Source organism: Gopherus flavomarginatus, chromosome 2 (assembly GCF_025201925.1).
Source record: "Gopherus flavomarginatus isolate rGopFla2 chromosome 2, rGopFla2.mat.asm, whole genome shotgun sequence".
In the NCBI taxonomy this organism is placed as follows: Eukaryota; Metazoa; Chordata; order Testudines; family Testudinidae; genus Gopherus; species Gopherus flavomarginatus.
Window position 1 is genome coordinate 264,971,992 of NC_066618.1, and position 12,972 is coordinate 264,984,963.

At 39.3% G+C, this 12,972-nt stretch overlaps 1 protein-coding gene across 45 annotated transcripts in view; it reads left to right on the top strand.

Moving 5' to 3' along the window:
* RIMS2 (regulating synaptic membrane exocytosis 2) overlaps window positions 1–12,972 on the top strand; it is an 885,358-nt gene that overhangs the window by 572,354 nt on the left and 300,032 nt on the right. For 35 of the 45 annotated variants that reach the window (XM_050940563.1, XM_050940560.1, XM_050940517.1 and 32 more), the window contains 2 exons: window positions 470–626; window positions 4,377–4,493. In XM_050940563.1, the coding sequence (XP_050796520.1) occupies window positions 470–626; window positions 4,377–4,493 (274 nt within the window). The remainder of the gene's footprint in view (window positions 1–469; window positions 627–4,376; window positions 4,494–12,972) is intronic. The other 10 variants (XM_050940562.1, XM_050940561.1, XM_050940516.1 and 7 more) reach the window with 2 other exon arrangements.

The following is a 12,972-nucleotide window of genomic DNA, read 5'->3' on the forward strand; positions in this document are numbered from 1 at the left end:
CCTGCACCCTCCCCTGACCCCTGGAGTTTTACTTTTCTTTTAGGATCACCAATTTTTTAAGGATTTTGAATTATGAAAAGTGATGGATCATGACATTACACCATTTGTTAGAAATTGCAGTAACTAATTTTGTAATATTCTAATAAAAAATTCTATTTTAAATTAATGTAATTAATGCATCATACTCTTCACAGATCTTTTTACTCTATATTACTGTTTGGCTATATGACAATTTAAGTGTTAGTCATTTAAAGGGAAATTCCATCATAAATGTAGGAAACATATCTATATATATATTTTATGGTTCATGCATTTTAAAACAGACATATGTCTGTAAACGGTCAAAACAACATTGCCCTATGCTTCATGTTTTATGGCGTCTTTAACAAGTGCTACATATTTAATAAAATAGAAAATAAACAAACCCAAATGTGATTTTAGTTTTGCTCATCTTTTGTATTTTCTTTAGATTACCGACATAATGGAAGAGATCTTCAGAGTTCAACGTTATCAGTGCCAGAACAAGTGATGTCATCCAATCACTGCTCTCGGTCAGGGTCCCCTCACCGTACAGATAGTATAGGACGGACTAGATCTTGGTCTCCCAGTGTCCCTCCTCCACAAAGGTAAATCACGATATAGATTCAATGCCTGGGAGGATATGAAATTAAGTGCTGTTGAAATCCATGAGGATGTCTGAAATAACCGTCACCCCCAAGAAAAATAGTGAATGACAGAAACACTGAGTAATTGGTTTGCTCTTCATGAAATAATGAAAAATGAGTTTTTAATAATATAGCCATGTGTAAATTATTCCTTCATTTTTTTTTACATCAATCTGACACAAAATACATTCCAATCCAAAGCAGTAGAAATTTTTATCCCCATTCTTTTAAAGAGAGATTTACAAGGTTAAAGGTTTTATGATCTGAGGTGTGCTTGTTTTTGTTTTTAATCAGTTTTGTCAATGGCTATTTTCTACCACTATGGTAAATGACCAAGCCTGGGGAAATCCAAAGATTCTGTATCTCAATATTTTTTTACACATTTTGGAAGCAACAAAAATAGATTAACACTTCTACAACCACTTTTTATACAGAAAAGAATATACATCTTTTTTCTTAAGCAACCTCTGATCCTGTGAAACAAAGATCAGGACATTTTTCTTATACCCTAACTACATAAGGCAATGACTACTACAGGACTGAAAATACTATTTAAAAACAGTCTTGTTAAACATGGACAGACATTGCCCTCGTGGAAATGGTTTCCTTCAAGAGGATGCAAAAATAGAGATATAGAGTAGAATGGGTTTTCTCTTGGTGTTTAGTGTCACATTCGAGGGCCAGGTCCTCAGCTACTGTAATTTAGTATAGCTACACTGAAATCAGTGGAGTTGCACTGATTTAATACCAGCTGATGATCTGGCCATAATGTTAATATTGCCTATTAAACTTTGAGTGCACAGTGTCAGATATTCTGAACCAAGTACATGTTGGCATGCTCTTCCATAGGAATTCTACTTCTCTCTCTCTTTTTGTTTTTCTTCTCCTTTTCTCCTTTGTTCTTTTTTTAGATTAAACTGTTAACGTACTGGTCCTCTTATTCATTCATTCATTCATTCACTTACTTACTATTTTCTCACATATTTTTATTATTTTTTATTACTTATGCACAGATAACATCACACACATTATCATAATTCATCACATATGGGTAACTGATGATAGGTTCCTACCTAAAAATCCATTAAAATAAATAAATACAACCCTACTATAAATAAAAACCTAATTAGGAAGTAGCTAAATAGAACACACAGAGGGGCTTATTCTGATCTCATTTACTTAAGTCGAAATTGGGTATTTTTCTAAAAGATATGCTCTAAGTCAAGCATAGCTATTGAACTTGAAGCAGGGATTAATACAGGGAAGTCATACGGCCTGTGTTATGTCAGAAGTCAGATAAGATGATCACAATGGTACCTTCTGGCCTTAATATCTATGAACATATAACATGATTAGAAAATAATTTAGCAAGTGTTCTAGGTATGGATCTAATGTAGTTGGGTTCCAACACTGCTGATGACCTTTGGGGAGGATCAATATGATTCCAAAAGATAGGATTTTTTTTTCAGTTTGCCTTTCGTATACCTAGGAAATACCATTTTTTAAACGTTAAAACAACATTAAGGCAACAGTCTCAAGTACTCAAAATGTAGGAAATGCCAGAATTAAGTTTACCTATACAAACTTCTTCAGTCCCCTTGCATGGCATTAGTATTCTGTCTTTAATTATGTGCTCACATACTATTTGTGCCTCATTCAATGCACAGGATGAACATTTAATGAGAAAGAAGACAGCAAGAAAAGAAAGGATGTTTTCTTGTGTTTGCGGCCCTGGACTGAGACACAGGAGAGAACTGGATTCTATTCCTGGCTCTGCCACAGACTTTGTATATGATGCTGAGTTAGGTTATCATAATTCATACATACCATACCCCAGTGGGAATTCTGCACCACTGTGTGTGTGCAGAATTCATGGCCCATGACCCCATTCGTGCTTCCCCGCAGAAAAATTACTTCTGATGGGGAAGCAAAGGGAAGCTGCAAGAGCAGTCAGGTGCCCCTCCCTGGCAGTGCAGGAAGGTCAATTTGGGTGCCCAGTGCAGCTGATAGAGATGTAAATCACCGTTGTGGGTGGGGCTGGGCAGTTGTGCAAGTGAGAGAGAGACACTCTGTCCCTCTCACTCACTATTGCAGCACTCTCAGCATGGAGGGGCAGGGCTTTGTGGTGTTTCTGAGGAGGCAGGTGTGGAGCTGGCTCTTTCCCCTCAGGCAGAGCAAAATGTAGCTGCCTGCCTGCTTAGTAAATTGTTCCCATTGTTCTTAGTGAATTCTGCCAGGAATATAAAACAGGTGTAAAAATGTTAAGGGTCTTTGACATTGCCAGAGTGGTGAAAAGGAGCTTCATTGTAAAGGACCGTATGACCTTATAAATGCTTATGGTGCTTTAGGGATTAGAACTGGTCCAAATTTTTGGACTGAAAAATTTCCTATCAAAATGTGCTCCATGAACTGTTTGTGACTGACCTTTCTGGAGATGATCAGTGGCGAATATAAATTGTGAGTTTGAGTCCTCAGCCCTCACTTGCTCTTCAGTTGCCTATAATGTAACACTGATCATATCACCGCATATAATAACTAATAACTAGAAATAAAGGGCCAATACTAGCTACATTACTATTAGACAACGGGAGTTTAGGATTTCCTCCAGTGCTCCCCACTCCCATTCTCCATCCACTGTATTGTAGTTTAAATAAATTACCAAAATATTTGAAACTAACGTGAGTATATTGTGTTATTTTGACAAAGAAAATATGCAGAATTCTGCAGAACTGTAAAATACTGTGTGCAGAATTTTTATTTGTTTGGTGCAGAATTTTTAATTTTTTTGGCACAGAATTTCCCCAGGAGTAGTACAAGCCTTAATTCCGGCACTTCCTAACATTTAAGTGTTTCACTTCACAACCTTATTATTTTGTTAACATAACTTTGTATACACATATGTATTTATGTGTGCACAAATGCAGACATGCATATGTAACAAAACTATACTTGAATAAATGTTTAAGGTATATACAATAATCTTCATAGATGATGTCACTGCATACTTCATGATTTCATACTATGGACCAAAAATGCCAAGAATACGGAAATACCTTATTATTCTGATTAATCTTGTTTGCATCATTAAAATTATAACACAGCTGTAATAAATATATGCATTTCCTGCATTGCATGATAGTCTTTAAACATCTTTCTTAATAAACTCTGTGAACATACAAGTGAAAATATCCTATTGCATTTACCTGATAAACTTTGCAGTTGATAGTACTATCTTCCTTTCTTCCTACTACTGGTTGATTTGTTCTGTGGTGCTGCAGGAGGAGAAAGGTCACTGGATACCACTGGTTATCAGAGTTTATATTGAATAAATTATGGGTGAAAGCTTGGCCCCACTGAAGTCAGTGGTAAAACTTCAGTGTAGCCAGGATTTCACCACTATAATAACTACTTGTTGCTACTAGAATATAGAAAATGTGCCTTTTTTTCAAACGAAGTGGGTATTCACCCACGAAAGCTCATGCTCCAATACGTCTGTTAGTCAATAAGGTGCTATAGGACTCTTTGCTGCTTTTACATCAAAACAATTTACCATGAGACTTATAATTATGTAACAGTACAAGTATGTGAAAGATAAACCTTTTAAAGTTTTTTTATAGCTGACATTTTCATTAATAGAACTAATTTTACAAATCAGCATAAGGACGTGGTGCACTACTCACCCTAAGACTTTGATGGCTTTTATGTCCTCAGTAGGAATGTGGAACAGGGACCCCGAGGGACTCGATCTACTGCTGCACATTATAATACCATGAACCGAATGGATAGACATCGTGCAATAGATGACCACTACTCCTTAGACAGAGAGAGGTAAAAATCATCTAGGAATTAGAAACATCTTTAGTCTACAGTCATCACAAGTGAATTATATCAGTGTGATGTATTAATCCTAAATTCAGGTAACTAAAGTAAACAAAAAACCCACAGAAACCTACATAGCCTCAGAGTTCCATAGATGATATTTCTGCTGTTTTTTTTAGTGGTTTAATGTTTAAAATTCACAGTGTGTACAGGGCTGCCTGAACTGCCATCTTGTATCCTCTTCGAAAGAAAGAAAACAGAAAATCTTTGAGGTGTATCTGTTACACCAGCAGCAAGACTGATTCTCTGTGCATTTGATTTTATTTTGACTATTTTCAATTCTTTAAACAATGTTTGTGGTTTACTGTGTTAGTAATGTCTCCGAACTGGTGAATATGTTTAAAAATATGTACCAGAATTCTTAGATGATAATTTTCACTGCTGTATGAAAGTTACATAAAAGTCCATATTTTGTACTCAGTGTTTGTGAAAAACTCCCCTTGGGTATAGTGGAAGTAGCATGCATATAGCAAAAGTAAAATATGACATAGTTCTTATCTGTTCTTAACTTTATGAGCCTTTTACCCTTTAAATAAGCTGCTTTGCCGTTTTCTGAGATCAGAATTAGGCCTTGTGTGTTTACAGTGCACATCTCACCATGACAGAAAGATTTCTAATGAACAGGGCTTCATAAATCATGAGCAGAGACATATCAACCTATCTGAATATTACTGAGTTAGAAGTGAGATACAGTTTATAGTCGGATAGTGTAGCTCATTTTGTTATATTACCTGAAGTATCTTCTGCCTTTAGTTAAAAAAAAAGAAAAGGTCTGTGTGCTTGCCACTACGACGTTGGGTCATAAAACAAAAAGATTAAGCATTTATCTCCCTTAGTTTTAAAATACTTCTTCACTTGAGTACGTTTTGAGCATCAAGATGGTAATATACCCATCACAATTATGCAGGCAAGATTGCTAAATACTGTAGCATTTGTTTTTTACAGATACCAATGAGCAATAGAGATATATTTTCCCATCTTCACTTATCATAAGTTGTGAGAATGTATGTAGTTGCTGTTTGCCAAATTAATATTTTTGCAGATTATTAGTAAAGATGGATTATCTAATAAGTGACATCAAAATTACATAACTGAAGTTGTTAACAATAATCCAATTAAGAATTTAGGAAACTGAGTTAAGTATATTGAACAGAAAAGACCATTGTGTTTTAAAAGGGTATTAATGTTATGGTCCATAAATGTGAGGCACACAATCCTCAGGCAAATCTCAACTCGTAGTTATTTTATATGTAATCAGAAGTGAAAGTAAGCCGATCCAGTCCGGTCCGGCATAGAGCTGGTACACAGCCAAACATATCGGCAGGGGGCAGCTTCTCCAGGCAGGCAATTTAAAAAGGCCCTGGCCTCCCGGCAGCGTCTGAAGCCCCTGACCCTATAAATTGCTGCCAGAGCCCCACTGCCAGAGCCTCAGGTAGCGGCAGTGGCCAGGAGCCCTGGGGCTCCAGCGGTGATTTAAAGGTCCCAGGGCTCCCATACACTGCTACCGCCAGGGGCGGCTCCAGGGTTTTTGCCACCCCAAGCACGGCAGGCAGGCTGCCTTCGGCGGCTTGCCTGTGGAGGGTCTTCTGGTCCCGCAGCTTCGGCGGTCCTCTGAAGCCGCGGGACCAGCGGACGCTCCGCAGGCAAGCCGCCGAAGGCAGCCTGCCTGCTGCCCTCGTGGCAACTGGCAGAGCGCCCCCCACAGCTTGCTGCCCCAAGCACGCGCTTGGCATGCTGGGGCCTGGAGCCACCCCTGGCTACCGCAGCCGGAGCCCTGGGCCCTTTAAATCACTGCCAGTGCCCCACTTACAGAGCCCTAGGGTAGTGGCAGTGGCCAGAACCCTTGACCCTTTAAATTGCTGCCAGCGCCCCATGGTTCCCAGCCACTGCCACAGCTACTGCTACCATGAGGCTCCAGCAGTGATTTAAAGGGCCCAGAACTCCTGGCCTCTGCTACTGAAGCCGGAGCCCTGGGTCCTTTAAATGGCTGCTGGAGCCCCAGGGTAGCGGCAGCGATTTAAAGGCCCCCTCCCTTCTGCCCAAGGCCCCACCCCTTCCACCCATGGGGACCCCCACACACCTAGTCAGGACCCCAGCCCTGCATAGCAGTAAATCCCTTAAGTTACTTTCACTCCATATATAATCCATGTAAAAATATTAGGAAAAAATCAGTATCAGAAAATTTTTGACAAAACAGCAAATGCATAAAAGTGAAATACTGAAAAGCAAACAATTTTTTTGTTCTAGATTTCTAACTGTATTTGTTAGAAATATACATAGATTGTGTATTTATCTTTACAGATTTCTTGTATTAGAATCTTTGCCTAGGTTTTGTAATTATGCAGTCACCAGGAGAAACATTACTTAGCTGGGTGTTGAGGCCAGTTTATTTAATTTTGATGTCCTAAAGCAATTAACTCAGGATTGTAACTGATGAATGTCTTTTTTTGGAATAGGGGGAAAAGAACCCAGAGTGTTCTTGGGTATTATTATATAGTCAATAGTCATGAAGCTCTGGCTCTTTGAAGCACCACATATAGGTCTTGTAGAAACTGTTTTCATGCCTGAGTTTGGTCTCAGGCAGACGCTCTCCTTGTTACTGTACAAATGCACACACAACAGTGCAAGGAGTGCTGAACAGAACCACTAGAATCCCTCCTCATCACTTCAAGCAGATACATTCTGCTTCAGTCAACTTTGGGTGGGGGAGCATTAACTAGATAATGGACATTTTGTTAACAAGTGTGTCAGAAAAATACACAAGCGTTGTGACACTATGTTTTGGCATTGCACTGGCATGTTTGCAGCAGTAGCATAGTGTTGTGTCAGTACAAAGGTACTCTGTACTGTGATCATGCAATATCATGATGCAAACAAGGCAGTAGGTACTCAGGACGATGTTTCTTAGTTTATGGCACTCTGGAACTTCATTAGCAGACAGAGTGGCTCACCAGATCTGTAAGGTTGAAGATTAATGATTTTTTGGTTTTATGCTTATTTTCATGATTTTCTTGAACTTCCATATGTGGCAACACTTGAAGAATTATTTTTCTTGTTTTTTCCCTCTCCAAACAAATACTTTATATACTGTTCTGTATTTAAAAACAAGCCAACCAACTATACATGTATCCTGTCTATCGTGTTATTAGCAGTATAACCCAAACATTCAACCACTGAAGTTTCTGTTGTGAAATACATTCTCTAAAGTATTATTGGCTGTGAGCGATTATATAGGGGAAGAAAAAGAATAATCCAAAACCTTTCACAATTTATATTCTTTTGAATACCTAGCAGCAGGAATGTGAATGGGAAGGTAATTAAAGAATCAAAACAATAGTATTTTTGAGATGCGGCAACCAGATCTGCATGCAGTATTCAAGATGTGGGTGTACCATGGATTTATATAGTGGCATTATGATATTTTGTCTAATTATCTATCTGTTTCCTAATGATTCCTGACATTCTGTTAGCTTTTTTGAGTGCCGCTGCGTATTGTGGAGATGTTTTCAGAGAACTATTCATGATAATGCCATGATCTTCCTCTAGTGGAACAGCTAATTTAGACTCAATCATTTTGTATGTATAGCTGGAATTATGTTTTCAAATGTGCATTATTTGCAATTATCTACATTTTAATTTCATCTGTCATTTTCTTGCCCAGCCTCCATTTTTGTGAGATCCCTTCTCAGTAAGCTTTGGACTTAACTATCCGGAGTAATTTTTTATCATATGAAAACTTTGCCACCTCACCATTTACCCTTTTTTCCAGCTCACTTATGAATATGTTGAACGGCACTGCACGAACTCATCGTGCCCTGGATCAGGCAGGAAATGTTTGAGTGGGTTTATCAAAACCCAGAGTGGGAAAAAATCAAAACAAACAAACAAACAAACAACACACACCCTGAAATATCCCAGAAAATCCACTGTTTATATCACAAGAGCTGCTAAATGACGTTCCTGACGGTGGGGATGAGCTGCCCAGCAGCACACAAGGTCATACAGACATTAGTGATATTTACTTTTAGCAAATTCCACATTTCTGTATTGAAGCCACCTCACACTGCAGATATTGCTGCTCAGAACCTGATAGCATATGCTCTCACCTTTCCATTGAGAATCCCATTGCAACTGGCAGGACCAGGGAACTCTTGTCCCCTATCTCCTCAGGGATCCTGCAAGCGATTAGGGATGGTAACAAAAAAATAAAAGAAGAACTCTAAGTAAAAATGGATGACATTGAGACTAAACTAACTTCAGAAAAGACAGACCCAGGCAGTTATAATCATCCAACAAAAAGAAGTGTTTATTGTTGTTTTATTTTTTTAAAGAGAGAATTGAGAGGATCTGAAAAACAGATCCAGAATGAGAAATGGAAGAGTTGTTTGCTTCTTAGAAGAAGCAAAACACACCAGTGTAAGAAACTTGCTAAAATATGTCTTTTCCATAGAGTCCAAGGCCAGTAGGGACCATTTTGATCATCTAGTCTCACCTCCTGTATAACGTAGGTCATAGAACTGCACCAAAATAATTTCTGGAGCAGTGATTTTCAAACTTATTTCATTGGGTCTGTAGTTGTTTCTGCCCTCCTCCCCTAAGTATATATACTGCCACCCAGCTCTGAAGGCAGAATGGAGAGTAGTGGCTCCTGGCTGGGTGCTCAGCTCTGAAGGCAGTGAAGGCCAGCTCTGAAGGCCAGCAACAGCACAGAAGTAAGGGTGGCAATGTGAAAAGTGATATTTGTCAATATCACTTTTCACAGCAGGTTTAGTGCCCCATTGCCACCCTTACTTCTGCGCTTCTGCTGCCACCCCAGAGCTGACAGCCGGAGTCCTGCTGCCTCCAGGTGAGGAATTGGAGTGTGTGGGGAATGAGAGCCCTGGCTGCCTCCCAGTGAGAGACTGAGGGGCAGGGAAGGAGAGCTCAAGCCTGGGCGGCAGGGCTTGGGCTGTCAGTCCCAGGGGTAGGATTGGGATTTTGGCAGTCAGCCCCAGGATGGCGGGGCTCAGGCTGTTCTCTTTATCTCCTCTCCCCCAGTCACCCAGGTGTGCACTGGGCTGACTGGCAGACCTAATAATAATAATAATAATAATAAAAAAAAGCACACAGTTCGTGCCTTCCTTGACACATTTCCACGCCTCCTTTGGGAGGCCTGCCCCAAAGATTGAGAACTGATGTTCTAGAACATATCTTTTAGAAAAACATCCAAATTTAAAATTGTCAGTGATGGAGAATCCCCCTCAACCTTTGGTAAATTGTTCCAGTGGTTAATTACTCTCACTGTTAATAACTTAAACCTTATTTCCAGTCTGAATTTTCTAGTTTCCACCTCAAGCCCTTGGGTCATGTTGTATCTGTCTCTGCCAGAGTGAAGAGCTGATTACAGTCTATAAATATCTACACGGGAAACCAGTAATCAAGTCACCTCTTTACCTTCTCTTTGTTAACCTAAATAGATTGAGCTCTTTGAATCTAATCGAGATTCCTCTGTTTATATATCCCAAGATTGCATTAGCTCTTTTGGCTACAGTGTCACACTGGGATCACATGTTCAGCTGATTATCCAGCATGACCTCTGAATCTTATTCAGAGTAACTGCTTTCCAGGATAGAGTCCCCCATCCTGTAAGGATGGCCTATGTTCTTTGTTCTTAGATATATAGTTTTACATTTAGCCTTATTAAAATACATATTTAAAGAATTCACCCAAAATGTACAAAACACCTCGCAAAACCACTTCCCCAGAACTGTCATCTTTCACTTCCTGAATCAGAGATAAAGAAAATATACTTAAGTATGCCTGAGTAGAATCTATCACCTTCTAAAACACTTCCCATATCTCCTTCAACCCAGATTGTAAGTGATGTAGATGAGAGTTCTGAGGACAGAAAACTTCCTAAGAAAATGTAAAATAATATAATCTTTGCTATATTCCATGAAGCTGAGACAGGAACTTCATAGGACTGTGGTTTTCTTACTGGCAGCCTTAAGGAATATAAGAATTCTTGTGTCATGGATTCATACTGAGAGTTTACCTATGGCTTTTATACAGACTCTCAGAGAGTCTCTCAGAATCTCTCTTTAGAGCAAGGCTTGAGGCCTCCAATTTTTGTAGTGGCTCCATTACATCCATAGTGGCAGAACTACCTGCCACTCTGGCCCAAAATGTCCAAGATGCCATGTCAAGTATAATTCCCAATTCTGGACCTTAGCGTCCAAAATATGGGTACTAGCATGAATTCCCCTAAGCTTAATTACCAGCTTAGATCTGATAGGCTGCCACCAATCAGGACTTAGAGTAGAGTAGAGCGCCTGATAGACTCTGGTCTCCCCCAAAAACCTTCCCTGGGGGTCCCAAGACCCAAATTCCTTGAGTCTTACAACAAAGGGAAATAAACCATTCCCTTCCCCCTCCCTTCTTCCTCCCAGCTCCTTCCCGCCCTGGGAACACTAGGAGATCGCCTGATTCAACTTCTTGAATCACCACACCGAGAGGAGTGTTACCTTCCCCCTCACCCAGAGGCCGTACAGATTCAAGCTGCGTGAATCTAACACAAAGAGAAAATTTATCCTTCCCTTCTCCCCACTAATTCCCTTGAACCTTAACTAGGAGAAAAAAATCACACAGGTCTTAAAAGCAAAACTTTTAATAAAAAAGAAAAAAGTAAAAGGTTTATCTCTGCACTTTAGATTGTAAAAAGTTACAGGGTTTTTCAACTATAAACAATAGAAAGAAACTTTCTCCAGCAGAAACACAATTTAAGCTACTTCCAGCAAGTACACATATGCAAATGGAAAAAAAAAACCAAATTAAAAGACTATGACCGCCTTTTCTTACTTACAATTCTGAATAGATAAGAGACTGTAGCAGGGAGATTGGCAGAAACCTGGTTGCACCTCTAGTCCCGTCCAGGACCCAGAGAGAACAAAGCCAAACCCAAAACCCACAAACAAAGGCTTCCCTCCACGAGATTTGAAAGTATTTTGTCTCCTGATTGGTCCTCTGGTCATGTGTTTGCAGGTCACTGTTTATTAACCCTTTATAGGTGAACGAGACATTAACCCTTAGCTATCTGTTTATGACATGCCATCTCTCTCTCTCTACACTGGGACGCAAAGTTTTTACAAGAGTTTTCTGACATGTTAGTTCTTTGTTTCAAGTTCTAGTTGTACTATTTTCACATATTCTGCCTCCCTCAGCTGCCAGGTGGTACAAGTTAATGTCTGGTCCCTGATCTTCCATCGTATGTCTGAGTGTAACTCCATTCATATGTTGACAGTTCTTGGTATTTTATTCATATCTACCCAGACATGCCTACATGACCAACATCCATCTCTTATTCCCCTGCCCGAAAGAAGAAATTTACCCCGTCAGTCCTAGTAGGACAGAATACAAAAGTGAGCAGGGAACCAAGTCATATATATTTTTCATAAAATGCAGTAATTTTGACATTCTTCACTGTTAGTGATGCAGAAGGAACAATTTCCTAGTTGACACCACAGACAAGACTCTCTTACTACTTTCAAGTCTAATGGCAGTGTAAATGTTCCCTAAAAATTTAATACTCAGAACTGAAGAACAAAATACCAACAAAGCAGCAAAGAAGACAAACTTTTTTCTGCCTGGATGTAGTCTGAAGCCTTAGCACTCAACCACTGAAATGTGATTTATTATTTATTTTATTACAAACTCAACATGAGTCAACAATGTGATGCTGTTGCAAAAAAAGCAAATGCCATTTTGGGTTGCATTAACAGAGGAATAGCATGCAAGTCACGGGAGGTAATAGTACTGCTCTCCTTGAGGCTGGTTAGGCCTTAAGTGGAGTACTGTGTCCAATTTTGGTCACTGCTGTATAAAAGAGATGTAAATAAACTGGAAAGGATCCAGAGGTGATCAACAAAAATGATCAAAGGGATGGAATGGAAGCCATGTGAGCATAGGCTGAAGGAACTGAGTATGTTTAGTTTGGAAAAGAGGAAGTTAAGGGGGGACACGAGGTTGATCTTCAAATACTTGAAAGGCTGCCATAAGAAAGATGGAGAAAAATAGTTCTCTCTTGCCACAGAAGGCAAGACGAGGCAACGGGTTCAAACTACAGCATAGCAGATTTAAATTAAATCTCAGGAAAAACTTTCTAACTGTAAGAACAGTAGGACAATGAAATAGACTGCATAGGGAGGTTGTGGAAGCTCTTTCACTGGAGGTTTTCAAAAGGAGGATGGATAGCCATCTGACACAACAAATCCCGTATCTTGGCAGAGGAATAGACTAGATAATGCCTGTGATCCCTTCTAACCTTATGGTTCTGTGATTCTATGATTAATCCTTTAAAACATTAATTATTCTAAAAGTCATGTTTATATATCTTAATTAAAGGCCAATATTCCTTCTTTGATTTACTGAATTTTAATAGTATCAGAGGGGT